Raw genomic sequence first — 16,139 nt, forward strand, 5'->3', positions numbered from 1 at the left:
TTTAAACAGGTCATCTGTGTCCACGATGTCTCATCCATCTACCGAGTCCCCTTGTTACTAGAAGAGCAAGGGGTTGTAGATTATTTTCTTCGAAGACTCGATCTCCCTATTGAGAGGCAGCCACGAAAAATGCTGATGAAGTGGAAAGAGATGGCTGACAGGTATGCCTCAGTGAGGAGCTGGGGACAAGCCTTACTTCTCCTGTTCGTAAGGCCTCAGAATTCAACTCTTGCTGTTGTGCTTCAGCATTTGGGCTACCAGCACATATTGGAAAAGGTCTCAATGTTAGGAGATGTTATGATTGTTAAGATGGACTCTTGGCTGTCATGAAGTTGCTTCATCATGAATGAGGGAATCCTGGTAGAGATGGGCCAGGTCTCCATTCAGCAAGTCCGGATTACTTTCTATCACACTTGTCTCTCATCAGCTAGAAAATCAAACAGGTGTCCCAGTGCAGTGGGCCGGGGCACATACCCGAAGGCCCAGACGAGCAAGGTCTGCTTTCTGGGCTGACCATGGCTGTATTTGGGAACATGCTGCTCACCCACACCAGAAGGGATCAGCGAGGGCACCCAGTCTTCTCTTACTGGGGGAAAAAAAACAGTTACCCATGGAGTCGTTTCCAATTCATGGCAGTTCCCTGTGTGTCAGAGTAGAACTGTGCTCTATAAGGTTTTCAATGGCTGATTTTTTTTTTTTCAGAAGTAGATCACCAGGCCTGTCTTCTAGGTGGATTCGAACCGCCTCCCTTTCAGTTAGCAGCGAGTGCGTTAACTATTTGCACCACCCAGGGACTCCCTTCTCTTATTATTGCTGCCCAAACTCATTACTTCAAGGACTGTCCCCATTCCGCTTTCCTCTTCTTAAAGCTCTGTGACGCCATCACTTTGCCTAATCGTCCACGTCAGAGATCTGCTCACAGTGTTTCAGAGCAGTGGGTGTGCCTGCTTCTAGTCGCAAAATGACTCTGAAGATAATAAGCACTTGGGGAAGGAGCACTCCTTCCATTCCTCTGACCTGTTCCCGTTCAGTTTTTGTCAATTTACATGTATCTTTATGTAGCTACAAAAATGGCACACAGTTTTATGATCTTTTTTTCATAAAACATTACAAGCTTTTTGCTCTGTTACCAATTATGCTTTATAATTACCACTTTTAATGAGTATAGAATATTCTGTTATGTGGCTGCCCCATAATTTATTTGACTGTTCCCCTCTTTTGTAGGCACTTCGGTTGCTGGCAGGTTTTCAGATCCTGTTTTCTGTTGAATTTTGTTTATGTTCTACCTTGCTCCATAAAGAATTGGAGATGATTTGCTCTCAGAAGTTTTGGCGCTGTAAAGGTTTATGGATGTAGTTGTTATTTTTAACCCCTTGAACTATTTCATACCATTTGGATAAATTCCTACATGTTGAATTCCTGAACTGAAAAACACAATGGCTTATATGGCTGTTAGTATATGTTACTCAGTTTCTTTTTAGAAGAAACTGGTTACTGTAACAGTTTCTGTCTATACCGGTCAGCATTTAAATATTACTACTTTTTGGGATTTTAGGTTGATTTAAGGATTATAAGGTACATTTTCTTTTAATTTGTATTTCTCTTGATTTACTAGCTGGGCTAAATAATTTTCATTATATTGGTTTACCAGTCACATTAACTCTTGTCTCCATGTCTGTTAATTTTTTTACCCTTTGAGATTTTATTTTTTTTTAAGCCAATTTGTATGAGATTTTGAACCAGTCTCTATAACAGCTTCTGAAATGTACTTTCTTTAAAAAGCCTGCCATGTTGATCTGAAAATTGCTTCCTGTTTACTGGTCTGTGCCAGAACTCAGTTAATATCCGCTCCCATTATATTCTTCCCAACATGTTTTTCTTCTTAAAAAACAAGTTTGATCTCATGAGCTTATGTACATTCTAAGTAAATGGGTGTTTTTGACCCATGTTTGGTAGATACGATCGCTTGCTGGAGACCTGCTCTATTGCCCTTGTGGGAAAATACACCAAGTTCTCTGACTCGTACGCCTCGGTCACGAAAGCTCTGGAGCACTCTGCACTGGCCATCAACCACAGACTGGAAATCAAGGTAAGGAGGGCTGGCACGGGGGCAGCCCGGGGGCTGACAGGAGGCAGTCTCCATACCGGCAGATGCTGCGTGTACATCTGCTTCATACTTTTAGAGCTCAGAATTTCTTTTTACGGATAAAAAGGTTTCTGCTTGGCTCCTGGCTTGGAGAGAGCAAAAGAGCATTTTCAGAAAAGAATGAAGGGGAGACATGGTCAGGGTAGATGCTGAGAGAGTGAATGCTTGGATGTGAATATCAAAGACCAAATAAAATCACCTGTAGAAATGGGCCAGAGGCACGTTGCGCGGTTGAAGGCACTGGCTAGAAACCATTCTAGATGCCTAGTGACTCTGAGGCCACGCCTTTGAGGCCTTGAGTCTTTGAGATGCTTTGGGCTCCCCTTCTTAACCTGTGCTGGTATCAGTTTCCTCATCTGTAAGGTGGGAGTAATAATATCCATCTCATAGACTGATGAGCTTTCTCTGAAATGTGTGTCAAATCACCCAGCCCGTGCCTGGAATGTGGGCAGCACTCAGTCGACAGTAGTTCTTATGTTCTGGCCTGTAAAGTGGTGGGCAGCCGCTGAGCTGTGGAATGTGAGGTCAGTGGCCATGCCTGTCTCTACATGAGGCAGTAGAGTGTTGATGTTCAGAGTGTAGACGCTGGAGCCAGATGGCCCAAATTCTGGCTCTTCCAGTTACAAGCTGTATGACCTTGGGCAAGTTACTTCACCCTGTTTGTGCCTTAGCTTCCTCGTCTTTAAAAAGAGATCGTGATAGTACCTTCCTTTTGAGGATGACGGGGGCGTGTGTGTACCTTTGACAAAACTCATGAAAGTGTCTACTTAAAATGTTCGTATTTTATTGTACGTAAAATTGCACTTCAGTAAAGTTGGGAAAAATGAAAAAAACAAAATCTGAGTGGAAGACGAAGTGGGGACAGTGTCTCTCGGACAGAGAACACTTGAGAGCCTGTTGCAGTGGCTTAGCTGAGATGGGAGCCTAAGCCGACCCAAGTGTGCCGCAGGTGGAGAGCTGGATTTGGGAGTTAGATGCTTTTGAAGGAACCTTGTATTTTGAAATAAAGGAAAGATTTTAAAGTTATAATTAAATTTAAACATATTAAAATTATTATTTTAAAACTAAGAAAGATGAAATATGGATAATATTTATTTTGAAATTGTGAAAGAACATGATTCCGGAGTCATAAGTCTGCTTCTCCCTCCCCTGTCTGACCAACCCCCAGTACATAGATTCTACCGACCTGGAGCCAAGCACCTTACAGGAAGAGCCCGTCCGGTACCACGAAGCATGGCAGAAGCTCTGTAGTGCTCAGTAAGTCGTGTTCTCTGCCTCTGGTTTCCTATTATTTATTTATGTGGGAGAAATTCAGACTCATCCTTAAAATGGACAAGCTTGTGAGCTACGTGCAGATACCATGGAATTTTGGGTGGAATGAAATATCAATTAGGAAATCCTGTCCACTTAAGGACTCCAACTGTTTGACCACTCGTATGAGATCAGTGTGTCCTAGTAGTAAGTAATCAACTTGTTTAAATGTTTTTAATCACTGAAAAGACTGTATACTGTATGACTCAAACCTTAGAAGAATACAGCTTACCAATATAGTTGAGTCTGAGGAAAACTTGTGTTGATTTTATTGGTATACTTTGCTCTATGTGTCACTTGATGAGGCTTATTTAAAGATTTCCCATCCAGAACATTTGATGAGTATCCATCAGTGACCCTCATAAATTGTTTGCTTCTGGCAGCTGTTATTTATAATAGTAAAAAAATTAGGAATAATTTCTATTTTATTAGCCAATTGAGTGTCATGGAGCCACTACAGCTATTACTGAGACTTGGTCAGTTTGGCACACTGAGCTGGCATGGACAGGCCCCTTCCTATTTCTGTTCCACCATGCTGGATAATAAAGGGGGAGCACTTTAAGCCAAGAGATAAAACAAATGATATAAATTAAAAATTATGAAAGAGTCAGGGCCTGGGGCAAGTATTAATTTTGCAGTATACTTTTTTTTTATTATGTGTATATATATATATTTTTTTACGTGTATACTTTTTTTTCCCGTTACAAGCATTTTCTAATGTTATTAAGAATCCATGGTTTTGTATGTTTTTTAAGTTCCTGGTGTTTGCATACATCTCGTTGGCAGTTTTTAAATAACACAGCCCCAGCCACAAAATCTGTGGAGTAGCTTCACAGCGTCAGTCTGGGTAATGGCCCCATAGGTGTGTCCTGCTGGCTGGACCAGTAGAAGGGGAGTTGCCATGTGCTTTGTTCTGTTGTGCAGTGGAGTGCTGGTTCCAGGCGGGTTTGGTGTTCGAGGAACGGAAGGAAAGATCCAAGCAATCGCCTGGGCTCGAAAACAGAAAAAGCCCTTTTTGGGTAAGGAGCTACATAATGCACTCTTCAGCCTGAGTAGAAGAGCAAGAGAAGGTGCTGCATGGGTGCCCAAACATAAAACTGGAAGGCCATTGAAACAAACTATAGATGCCATCTTTCTAGATAGCAGCTCAAGTGAAGCCTTTTTGGTTCTGTTCAGGAGAAATTCAAACTCACCTTTAAAGTGGACAAGCTTGTGAGCTACGTTAGATGTCATGGAATTGTGGGTAGAATGAAATATCAAGTAGGAAATCCTGTCCATTTACGGACTCCAACTGTTTGACCATTCATATGAGACTGAGTTTTTAAGCCCCTCACTTGGCATGCCAGCTGACTGTAAGTAGACAATGTGATTTCAGGATGCTTCCTGTTGCTGTGAATTTTAGAAATCTTTACCATGATCAGTTGTGAGTAGAGACTTAATGAGAGGTTTCTTTACTTGAATTTTTATGTGCTGAAAAGCACATTGCTTATCTGTAAAATGGAATAATTTTTCAAAACTTGGAAGCCCCGTGTATACTTAGATCCAGTTTTTGGATCTGGTACAGATAAAGCCTAACAGCAGGGGTGCTTGTTTATAGCAGGGAGTGATGGGAATTTGATCATGATTGTAGTTCTGTGAACAGACGGGGCACAAAGCCCACAGCAGGCTGGTTAGAGACGTGGGAGCTGCCATTTCAGTGGAGCTTCGTTTGTTTTTCTCTCCACTCGGAGGTGTGTGCTTAGGAATGCAGCTGGCAGTGGTTGAATTCTCAAGAAATGTGCTGGGATGGCAAGGTAAGTGTTCGTTTAAAAACTTGTGACTAGTATTAGACTGCTTTAAGCTCTTGCTCACATTTTCCCTGAGGGCGGAAGCCCCTTGCACATTGGGTATTGGGAGCAGTGGAGGGGGACAGGCCTGGTTGCTCAGTGTCTCGCTGGGTGCAGGACTGAGGGACTGCCGTGTTTATGGAGGCAAAGCCTGCCTCCTCAAAGCTGATAGCACAGGAAGCAGGAGCACAGCTGAGCTAGCTTCCTGCCTCTGAATCACTGTGGTTACCATGGCCACCATCACTGGCCAAAACTGGCCTAAGTGAGGTTCAGTTATTGTGAGCTTGGGCTCTGGAGCCATCAGACCTGGGCTCAAATTTTGACTTAAAGCAATAATTAATTGAGTGATTTTAGGCAAATTACGTAGCCTTTCTGGGCCTTTTTGTTCTCCTCAATATATATATATATATATGTATATATGTATATATGTATATATGTGTATATATATATATTTTTTTTTTTTGGTGAAAGTTTACGCAGGTTCCCATTTGACATTTTCCACCTAAATTTTTCAATGATGTTAGTTACATTTTCCACAACATGTCAACGTTCTCTTTAATTGTGTTCTGGTTGTTCCATTACCAGTACTCTAGTTTCCCTGCCCCCTTATCTTCTCTGGCCCTTTTTTTTTTTTCCCTGTGTGTAAAATGAGGATAACAATGGTATTTACTTCACATGGTTGTAAAAAACAAGTGAAATAATTCTTGTAAATAGTCCTTAGCACACTGCCTGGCCAATGGGAAACACTCACTAATACCAGCTATTTGCCTAGCTAGCTGTGTATTATTGCATAACACACTACGCCCAAATGTAGCAGGTTCACACAATAAAAATTTAGTAATTCTTGGTGTTCCTGGGGTTGACTGGACTTGGCGGGGTGGTTTCTCTGCTCCACATGGTGTATCTGCAGTCATTCCTGCGCTGCATTCAGGCAGGGACATCGAGATGGTCTCCTCATGCGGCGGCTCGTCATTTGCTAGTTCAGCCCAAGCTGCTTCACAACATGGTGGCTGGCTTTCAAAATGACAGGCTCAGTGTGCAGGCAAGTCACATGGCCAAGCCCAGTGTCATTGTGGAAGGGGCTGTACAAGGGTATGGCTCATGGGGCCACTCCTGTCACAGCCCCTTTATTCTCTTTAGCCCAACTGACAAATACTGGATTTCCAGAGAGACTTTCTAAGTTCTGAGAAAACTGAAGGAATGTACAGGTGATTCTCTGTGGCCAGCTTGCTGTTAGGGTTCCCATTTTGCGGTTTTTTCTGAGGCTGCTTCACAGTAACTCCAAGGGGACGGTAGCTCAGTTTTGTAGGCAGCATGTCCTTTGGTTTCTTGCTTCTTAGCTCCTGGTAGGTACTGTCTTACCACTGAGCACCCCAGAGCTGGCCTTTGAGGTACCTTGGACCCTCCCCAGCTATGATCCCCCTCCTTCCCGTTCAGGTTCCCAAATTGGGGAGTGACCTGGGGATGAGCTTACCCTTCAGTTGAGACTTGGCCCTGGATCGGGCCCAGGAGGGGAACAATACCTGCCATTCACACAGAAAGAACCAGACACAGAACCAGGAACTGGTTCTTTTCCTTTTTGATCTTCAGTGGTTTTGCTTGTGGTTAGGTGGTAAATTCAATAAAGGATGATGGGAAGGTTGTTTGGATTTTGAAATGAGTTAATTTCTGATTTCGCTATTGAGCAAGGCAAGTGAGTAAGGCAATGTATTGGATGCTGAAGATGAAGGAAATGGAGATGAAATAGTCCTTATCCATCTTGGCGAGGCAGTCGGAAACAAAAAGTGAAAAACTAAGACAGTAATGTCAGAACTGTCACAAAGATGCATTATTGAAATAAAGATTATTAGGTTATGCCATTGTGTTTGGCCTCCCCATTTTGTACTGCGTGACTTCCCAGAGAGTTACAGATTCAATAGAAAACACTGACCTGAGTTTGTATGTGGAATATTTTAAGTCTTAAAAATGCTGCTCTAGTTGTTGTTCTAATCGTTGAATGACTAAACTGTGGAGGGAAGTTGTGATTTCGAGCTTAGGAATGAAACTGTTAAATAATCAGTTTTGTTTGTAACTTGTAACTATTTTCCTAACACAGGTATTTTGATTTTTCAGATGCCAATTCTACAGAGTTTGACCCTAAGACAAGTCACCCTGTGGTGAGTCAAGTGTTTGAATCTCAGTATGGCTTAGAAGGTGACTGAGGGTTAGAGACAGGAAAGGAGACCACTTGGGTCCATCCCAGAGAACCCTGAGTTTGCTCTTTTAGGCTTGGTGGAGAGGAAAAACTGTTATTATTTATTATATAATTCTTCCGTACTCTTCCCAATGTGCCACAGAAGAATTTTAAGATGGGTACACCATAGCCAACTAGAGGGGATCCCTGGTTAAAATAATTATCCATCCCTGCTCCTCTCAATTCCCAGGAGCGCTTTATAATAATAGTATTGATATGAAATGCTTATGTTGGCATTCATATGTGCAGGCACTGTCCTCTGTACTTTATATTAATTCATTTAATCCCGGGAACCATGAGAGAGATAGGCATATGATTAAGAAACTGCTGGAATAGAATACTAATTTGTTTAACAGTAACTAAAGCTTTTCTGGGTGGGCATACTTCCCTGGGTGGTGCAAATGGGTAAGCACCCAACTACTAGCTGAAAGGCTGGCAGTTCAGTCCCACCCAGAGAAGCCTCAGAAGAGAGGCCTGGCGATCTGCTTCTGAAAGGCCACAGCCTTGAAAACTCCACGGAGCAGTTCTGCTCAGCACACATGGGTCGCCGTGGGTCAGAATCGACTTGACGGCAACTAACAACAATAACATTAAAAAAAACAAAAAACCTGTTGCCATTGACTCAATTCCCACTCTTAGTGACCCTATAGGACAGAGGAGAATTGCCCCATAGGGTTTCCAAGGGTGTAAATCTTTGCAGAAGTAGACTACTACATCTTTCTCACGCAGAGCAGCTGGTGGGTTCAAACCATTGACCTTTCAGTTAGCAGAGCACTTAACCACTGCACTGCCAGTGCACTACTTCCTTCAAAACAATATGTACTTCCTGTTAAATCTGCTGGAGGAGTGGCCCTGCTCAGCCTGCGGGTTGGCAAAGCTCATGGTGGTAGGGACAGTGCCATTATTCATCTCTGAATCCTCAGCCCAGGGATGACAGATGTGGAAAGGGCATTTCGTTTTTTCCAGCATTCAGCAAATATCAGTTGGGACTATTTTTGAGAGTAGGGACACTGTGATAAACAAAACGGGGACGTTTTTGATCTCACAGAGCTTCAGCAGCATCGGTGTGTATCTGTTGAGCTTTGCAAACACTAAGATGTCGGAAGGCGAAGAGCACATACGTTGAAGTGTGGAGCCATGGGGTGATAGGGGAGCAGAGCCCAGAGAAGGTCCTCGAGGTCAGCAGGCGCTCAGAGGAGCACTGGCCTGTGAGCTGAGCTGGAACGTCACTGCTGGAATGCCACGGCCCACCCACTCCCTCAGTCATCTGTTCCACAGACACCCTTGCTGGCTGCTAGCCCTGCTGCAGGGATAGCCAACCAGAGGTGAACATCCTCGCCTTCGGGCAGCTCATCGTCTGCTGGAGAAGACAGATGTGTTATAGTATAACATATATGGTATTGTACTGGATCCCTGGGTGGCGCAAGTGGTTAACATGCATGGCTGCTAACTGAAAGGCTGGCAGTTCAAGTCCACCCAGAGGTGCTTCAGAAGAAAATCCTGGAGATCTACTTCCAAAAAATCAGCCATTGAACACCCTGTGGGATTCAGTTCTACTCAGACACACATGGAGTCACCATGAGTTGGAATCAGCTTGAAGGGCACTGGTCACTGGTTAGCCTCAGACCCACTCTCCTGTACTATAGTCTTCAGTGAATGTGCTGTATCATCCAGCAGCACTGGTGATCCAAAGGGCTGGAGGTGAGAATGGCCAGCAGAGGGAGCTGTGCCCAGCCCTGCCGACCATGAGAACTGGCTGAAGTGGGAACCCCCTTCCTAACAAGAGTTTTAACAGAATAATGGGGCGGGGGGCACTTTCCCCTGTGAAAAGCATCTCTTACAAAGAAAGGCCAGGAAATAGAACCTCCTCACTGGCTTAGTTCATTCACGAGGCAGTCTGTCTCATAACAAAAGCAGAGTTTGTTCTAAGTTTATTTTCTGAACACCTCCAGGTCATAGACATGCCGGAACACAATCCTGGGCAGATGGGTGGAACCATGAGGCTGGGCAAGAGGAGGACCCTGTTCCAGACCAAGAACTCAGTCATGAGTAAGAGCTGCCTGGTACCAGCCTGGGCATCAGCTCGGCACGTCTGAGATTCCTGTCTCGGAGTGATGCCATGGCTCTGAAGGACTAGGCTGGCGTTTTTGGTTTTGTTCTTGCTTTTGAAGTTCTTATTACCCTCCTATTTCTGCTCTTTTAGAATGCACTGTGATAGCTAAAGAAGCAGTGTGGGTCTGGGAAAGGTCACTAGTTCTGCAGACAGGGACCTGGGGCACCGTGGTTATGGACAACTCGCTACAATGAGGCATTTAGGTTAAATCCATTGTAATCTGTTACTTCCTTATGCTATTAGGCTGAACTATATGAAATTGCCAATATTTGACCATGTTCATTTCATATAGTTCGATCTAAATAGATTTATTATAACGAAGTACTAATAGATGCTAAAGATTTAGGGAAAATTGGGGGAGGAAAATATCTAAGAAAAATACACTATTAGCCAGATGTTTTTTTCTTGCCCACTGGGACAATTTCACCTGTAATTTGTTGGCAGTAGTGCCCCTGTGTCTGTCTGGGGGTTTCACAGCAGCAGAGTTTGAGACTCACTTGAGTCGATGATCTTCTAGTCCTGAAACTTTCAACTCTAATGCTCTGTGGTTTAGGGATCTCACCAGGTGGCCATGAATGAGTCAGTGTTAGCAGCCCGTTTGCAGCTGCAGTGCTTGTTCACCCACAGCCACCAGTCCTTGTCGATGGCTTTGAGGCACTGTGACTTGGACCTCGTGGCGCTGGCCGTGAGCGTCATCTGTGTAGCTCTTAATATGTCTGCCTTCCCCAGGTCACTCTCAGGGTTTTGGCCTTTGGTACATTCTGATTTGTTTCCCCAGTCAGCTTCAATGGAGGGTGATGGGAAAAGTCTCTGTCTGCTATGATTTTCTTTAGAGTGCTCAGAAAGAGTCAGAAGCCCAAGAATTAGTCTAAATCATGCTATTAAAAGCTGGTGCTTGTGGTTGTTAGGAGAATCGTAGAACGAGCCTTCACAAGCCTGCCGGCATATAGGATCATCGTAGACTGGGAGCAGGGTGTGGTTGTGAACACACTGTGCGGTGAAATGAGAGTTCTTTACATCAGACTGCTTTTTTGCCAGGAAAACTCTATGGAGATCCGGAATTCCTGGAGGAGAGGCATCGCCACAGATTCGAGGTGAGGATTTGAGCCTTGTGACTTTTAAAATGTTCTCCTTTCTGTTACCCTGGACACACAATTAGCTGAGGGCCCAGCAAAATTATTTTTCATGCTTCAACAGGTAAATCCAGTCTTGAAAAAGTGTTTGGAAGAGCAAGGCTTGAAGTTTGTTGGCCAAGATGTTGGAGGAGAGAGAATGGAAATCGTGGAGTTGGAAGGTGATTACTTGGGTAGTTGTATTTAATGGAAAATTTAGTGAGTTTTCTTGGCACACGGGAAAATACAAGAATGTAAGGTGTTGCCCATGATCTGACAGAATTAGGAAGCAGCAGTCTTGTGAGGGGAAGGGCCTTGTTGAATGAGGTTTCGGGAGCCCTGGGAGGTTCATCCTTGTATCGTGGTTTTCCTTGGGTAGCTGTTTAACTTCTGGTCTGAAATGAGAGGTTAGGTGGTATTAAAGCCGCTTCAGATCTCACAGGAACTGCGTGACCCGTTCTTCCGAAGTCACGGGAGCTGGGGAAGCAGGGAACGGGAGCCTGGAGAGGAGAGCCTTCAGCTGGAGGAAGGGGGGTAAATCTGTTGTGTTTTGGGGTTACCTTTTACCTAGATCTAAATTAAGTTATTTTTGAATAATATAGGGTCAGTATAAATAGGAGAATTTAACAAGATTTTTTCTCATGCTTTTTACCTTCTATGCATAGCATTCATAATGGAGCTGTTTCTTTTGAATTTCTGTTTCAGATCACCCCTTTTTTGTTGGGGTTCAGTACCACCCTGAGTTCCTGTCCAGACCTATCAAGCCTTCCCCGCCCTACTTCGGCCTCCTCCTGGCCTCTGTAGGGAGGCTCCCACATTACCTGCAGAAAGGCTGCCGGCTCTCACCTAGGTGGGGTCGCTGGTCACTCAGTCACCAGCTTCTCATCTTCTCCAGTCCTTTAAAAAACAAAAGCCAAACCCATTTCCATAGAGTTGATTCTGACTCATAGCGACCCTAGAGGACAGAGTAGAACTGCCCCCGTGGAGTTTAAAAGACTGTAAATATTTATGGAAGCAGATGGCCACATCTTTCCCCCTGCAGAGCATCCGGTGGGTTCAAGCCACCGACCTTTTGGTTAGCAGATGAGTGCTTAACTGCTGTGCCACCAAGGCTCCTTTCAGTCCTTTAGGTGGTCACTAATCCATTGTGACAAGGCATCACGTGGTCATTAACGAGAAAAGCAAGGGGAAGCAGGGAGTCGTTCCTGCCGAGGGTGCTTGGGCAGCATTGTATGCTCCCCTTCACACTAACACACATGTTTCCTTTCCTGGGGTGTGCTCAGGCTGCTCCTGTGCCCCCCTACCTCCCTCAGCTTGTTGGCCAGGCCCCCTTCCTCAGCATCTAGGTTCCACCTGATCACATTTGACAGTAGGACCCTGTGGCCCACGTTACGGGGGCTGTGGTTTTTCACAGGGTACACATCATACACACCCTTGTGGATCACCCCCATTGCTTCCTTTGTCAGAAACCAGTTAGTTTCTCTGAGTTGATGGTTAGGGTATCATGGCTGAAGTTTAAATTCAATGTGTATCTTCAGTAATTCGGAGAAAATCCCTCTACAGCCTCACGCTAAATACGTAATATCGTAAGGAGTCTTTCTAATCCTGCTGTGTAGAGACAAGGGTCCCTATAGTAATGGTAGCTACAGAAACTGGAAGCGAAGTGGGTTTTTGGTGGGAGATGATGAATAAACCGTCTGAATTCTACAGGGACACCTACAGTGACAGAAGTGGAAGCAGCTCCCCTGACTCTGAAATCACTGAATTGAAATTCCCATCAATAAATCATGACTGAATCTGGTAACGTAAGTGATATGTTTAAGCTTTATTATTATTATTATTTTTTAATGGTGATGACGTGCTAGGGTTGCAAGGAAATCATGGAAGTTTAGTGCTGAACATTTTTATCTGCCAGAGAATGAAGGTGGCAAGGTCGTTGTGGGCATGAGTGAGAGGCACCCTCTGCTGAGGAGGGCAAGGGAGAGGACTCTTTCTCAAGTCACATTGCACCTACATGCCCTGCCTCGGGGGACTCCAGCGGGGGGACACCAGTCGCTGAACAGTTTGTCTTCTCATCCACTGCCTTGTCTCCTGATTGCTGCTCGCAGGTGCCAGTCTGATCGGTTCTGGGGCAGCTGGATTCCTAGACCCTTGATATTTTACTTGGCTGTACACTTGGGAGATCTTGAAGGAGGTGACAGGGTGACATTATGGCATTTGTCATTTTTGCAAAGCCTCAAGCTTTCAGCAGGGAGTGCGTTAAACCTAATATTGCTTATAAAATAAAGTTTCTATGTCAATTGCTGCTTATTCTGTAAATTCTTCAAAATCCAAAAATTATCGAGCAGACTTCAAATGTTTTTCTTTTTAGTGACAGCGTTTGTAAATGTGTACAGTGCAGTAACTGTGTAGGCAGTGCTCTGAATTTGTATAAAGTCCAGTTAAGGTGAACTGACAGGATGCTGTCAGCAGAAGAACACATTCTGCTGGTGACGGTATCAGAAGGGGGTTGGGGTGTTGTTCAGGAGTCTGGGGGCTCTGAAAAGAGAACTAGATTTATGAGTGTGGCCCCACAATGTGGGGGATCCAAGCACAGGTGAAATGAGTTCCTGCCCCAAGGTTCGGGCAGGTAAACCCATTGCTACTGAATTGATTCCAACGTGATTCCGACTCATAGTGAGTGACTCTATGGGGCAGAGTAGAACTGCCCCATAGGGCTTCCAAGGCTGTAATCTTTACGGAGGCAGACCACTGCACCACCAGGGCTCTCTGCAGGTAGGTAGGCCTCTCTGAATCCTGCACACCTTTCACCACCTGCCTGCGGGCCTCTTACTGTGTAGGCCGGAGCCGCATGATCACATGACCCACGTGTTTTCCCGTCTGCCTTGGTTGGTTAGCCGCGTGGCCTGTGATAACCTTAAGTACATGAATGGGCAGGAGAAGTAGGCTAGTATCAGGGGGAGGGCACTGGTCGCTTACTCTTGCACCAGGTAAGCATTTCACGCAGATGAACTCATGAATCCCCTTGACCAGAGAGTCTGCTGTAGGCTATTTGACAGTCTAAGCAACTAATGGGAAGAGAAAGGAAACTTTAACAGTAAAGGAAACAGACTTGGACGATTATATGGAATTTCTAACCACCTCGCTAAGTAGAAAATTCCCTGTGGCGGCACCGTTGAGAGGCTGGGTGCTGTGGAAATAGAATGGGGAGGCAGAAGTTGATACAAGTTCTTTTAAATACATGCTTCTGTGGAAATTACAGCTTTGGCTTCCACTTACTCACACGAGGCTCCTGCCAGCTGTTCTTCAGGGAAAAGCAGGCCTAGTTTACCAGGCAGACTCCTAACGTTTCTGCCTTAACAGATATCGCATAATTGCTAAAATTTGTTTTGTTTTTTTTATACAGGGATGATTCTTCAAGAGAGCCTTTGAACTTTGACAGAGTTTACAGCTTTGATTTTACACTCAGCTTTTGACACTTCCTTTAAATTATGTTTTTATTAAAATTATTTTATTATAGGGGAAAAGGTATTTGGAAAACTTTGTTACTTGCATGTCCATCATGTGTCTTGACTCTGCGTGGTGTACTGCCTGCTGACTCTGCTGTGCAGTTAGTTCCCGAGCTGCTGAGAAGAGCGACAGCAGGTCTGGAAGGGGCTGATGATGGACGGGGGCTGGTAGAACGCCCCCTCGATCACCATGTTTCTCCAACTACCTCGTGTCATTGTGGATTCGAGAGCATTACCTGTTGCTTTTCCCTTGGATGCCTGGGCCGTTATAAGAAGTGCCACGTGGACTTAAGAAGCACGGAAAAATACGCGTAGCTAGTCCTTAGAACACTTTGGTGCTGGTGACTTGAGGGCATTGCTTGCCACCAAGGACAGTGAAACCGGAGTCAAAATCTTGACACTGCCCCGAGCTTTGGGGACTTTCAGTGCCAACTGTGGCTGGTACTTGTCCAAAGGGACAGTCACTTCAGTGTCGCATGAAACGGTGAGAAGTCTATTCCTCGGTGAAGTGTGATTTTAAGCCCCCATGCCTCTGACCACACTTCCTCTTCTTGGGGCTGGGAAACACTCCTTGCATCAAGGGGTTGCTTTTAAAAAGAATAAAGAATCTTTGGGAAACTGCCTCTAAAACCCTCACATGTAGACAGCTTTGGCTCACAGGGGACGCCTTTCTTCTAGAACGGTGTTACTGCAGTTGAAGCGCAACAGGAGAAGCTCGTCTTAGCGTGATGTAACAGTAGGCACAGCTATGTCTGCCACGTTCTGGCTGCACTTACGTGGGCTCCCTGACTTAAATAAATAATGCAGAACTAGAGACATGCTTTGCTCTTCATTCTCTGTCCTTGGCCAGACGGAAACGTAGCAGGATGTGGGTGCCTGTGCGCCGTCAACTGAGCCCTGAGTGCCAGGCTCTCCTCCAGGCGAGCAGCCTTCAGCGAGCAATCATTTGTTCAAAAACTCAGAGAGGAACCTTTCTCATAGGAACCAGAATTTTCCAGAAAGCCTTCAAATAGAGGTGCTCAGCATAGAATGATACAGATGAAAGGTCATAGGTGTTGAGTATGCCACTTGACCTTGAAAAAGGGGGAAAGAGTGGGCAGTTTTTATTATGAAGCACCTTCCCTGTGCCCGGCACTGGGCCTGGGGGCCTCACCCACGTAGCCAGGGAGCAGTGGACTGAAGAGTGTGTCTTACCCAGCAGGACTGCTATAACCACCGGCTCTTGCTCCATCCCTGTCCCTCTGAATATAGTCCCAGCAGCTAGAGGTCGCTGTCCACGGTGATGTCTTCCTCCAAAGTGGCATTGGTGCTATTGAGTGTGCCGCTTGTGGAGTGTGGGTGACGTCTGGCACCCATTTACCCTCCAGCCACTGAGCACACCTACTCAGGGGTGAGCAGTGTCCTCTGCAAACAAGTCTGTCCAAGAAAGGGGCTCACATCTCAGGCTGGGGTCCCACACCTGCTGTCTTCTCTGTCTTCCCCTGTTCCTGGTGACTGAAGGAATGTGAGGGGACTGACTAAAGTATGCTTCAAGGAACCCCAGCCCTGTGACACGCCGTATAACAGGTTCCATGATTTCCCAGTGCCTCAGACCCCAAATTTAGGAGTTGCTGTGATTGCTTCATTCAGCAAGTATTGATGGGGTGTCTACCACATGCCCAGCATGCATAGTGCCCAACAATCTTTACTGCATTGAAATTTGACACTGGGGCTGGGGAGGAAAATGTTCTTTCTTTCTCACCATTTGGCCCAGCACCTACATCACAGAGATCGGGAAAAGAAGTGGGCTCCCTTTTACCCCTCCACTCCCTAGCCCAAGGCCACCGTTACCCTCAAGGCCCGGAAGTGTATTTCCCCCACCTCCTGCTCAAGAGCAACCCAGCTGCCTT

The 16,139-nt window shown here is 45.3% G+C and overlaps 1 protein-coding gene across 2 annotated transcripts in view; it reads left to right on the plus strand.

Moving 5' to 3' along the window:
* CTPS1 (CTP synthase 1) overlaps positions 1 to 16,139 on the plus strand; it is a 33,066-nt gene extending 16,927 nt beyond the window's left edge. The window contains exons 8-19 of one of the 2 annotated variants that reach the window (XM_064281808.1): positions 10 to 161; positions 1,957 to 2,089; positions 3,315 to 3,403; positions 4,382 to 4,476; positions 5,188 to 5,250; positions 7,396 to 7,439; positions 9,469 to 9,565; positions 10,668 to 10,723; positions 10,827 to 10,923; positions 11,447 to 11,591; positions 12,452 to 12,546; positions 14,148 to 16,139. In XM_064281808.1, the coding sequence (XP_064137878.1) occupies positions 10 to 161; positions 1,957 to 2,089; positions 3,315 to 3,403; positions 4,382 to 4,476; positions 5,188 to 5,250; positions 7,396 to 7,439; positions 9,469 to 9,565; positions 10,668 to 10,723; positions 10,827 to 10,923; positions 11,447 to 11,591; positions 12,452 to 12,536 (1,056 nt within the window). In that variant the 3' untranslated portion in view covers positions 12,537 to 12,546; positions 14,148 to 16,139. The other variant, XM_064281809.1, reaches the window with a different exon arrangement.

The sequence above is a fragment of the Loxodonta africana genome, chromosome 3, assembly GCF_030014295.1.
Source record: "Loxodonta africana isolate mLoxAfr1 chromosome 3, mLoxAfr1.hap2, whole genome shotgun sequence".
In the NCBI taxonomy this organism is placed as follows: Eukaryota; Metazoa; Chordata; class Mammalia; order Proboscidea; family Elephantidae; genus Loxodonta; species Loxodonta africana.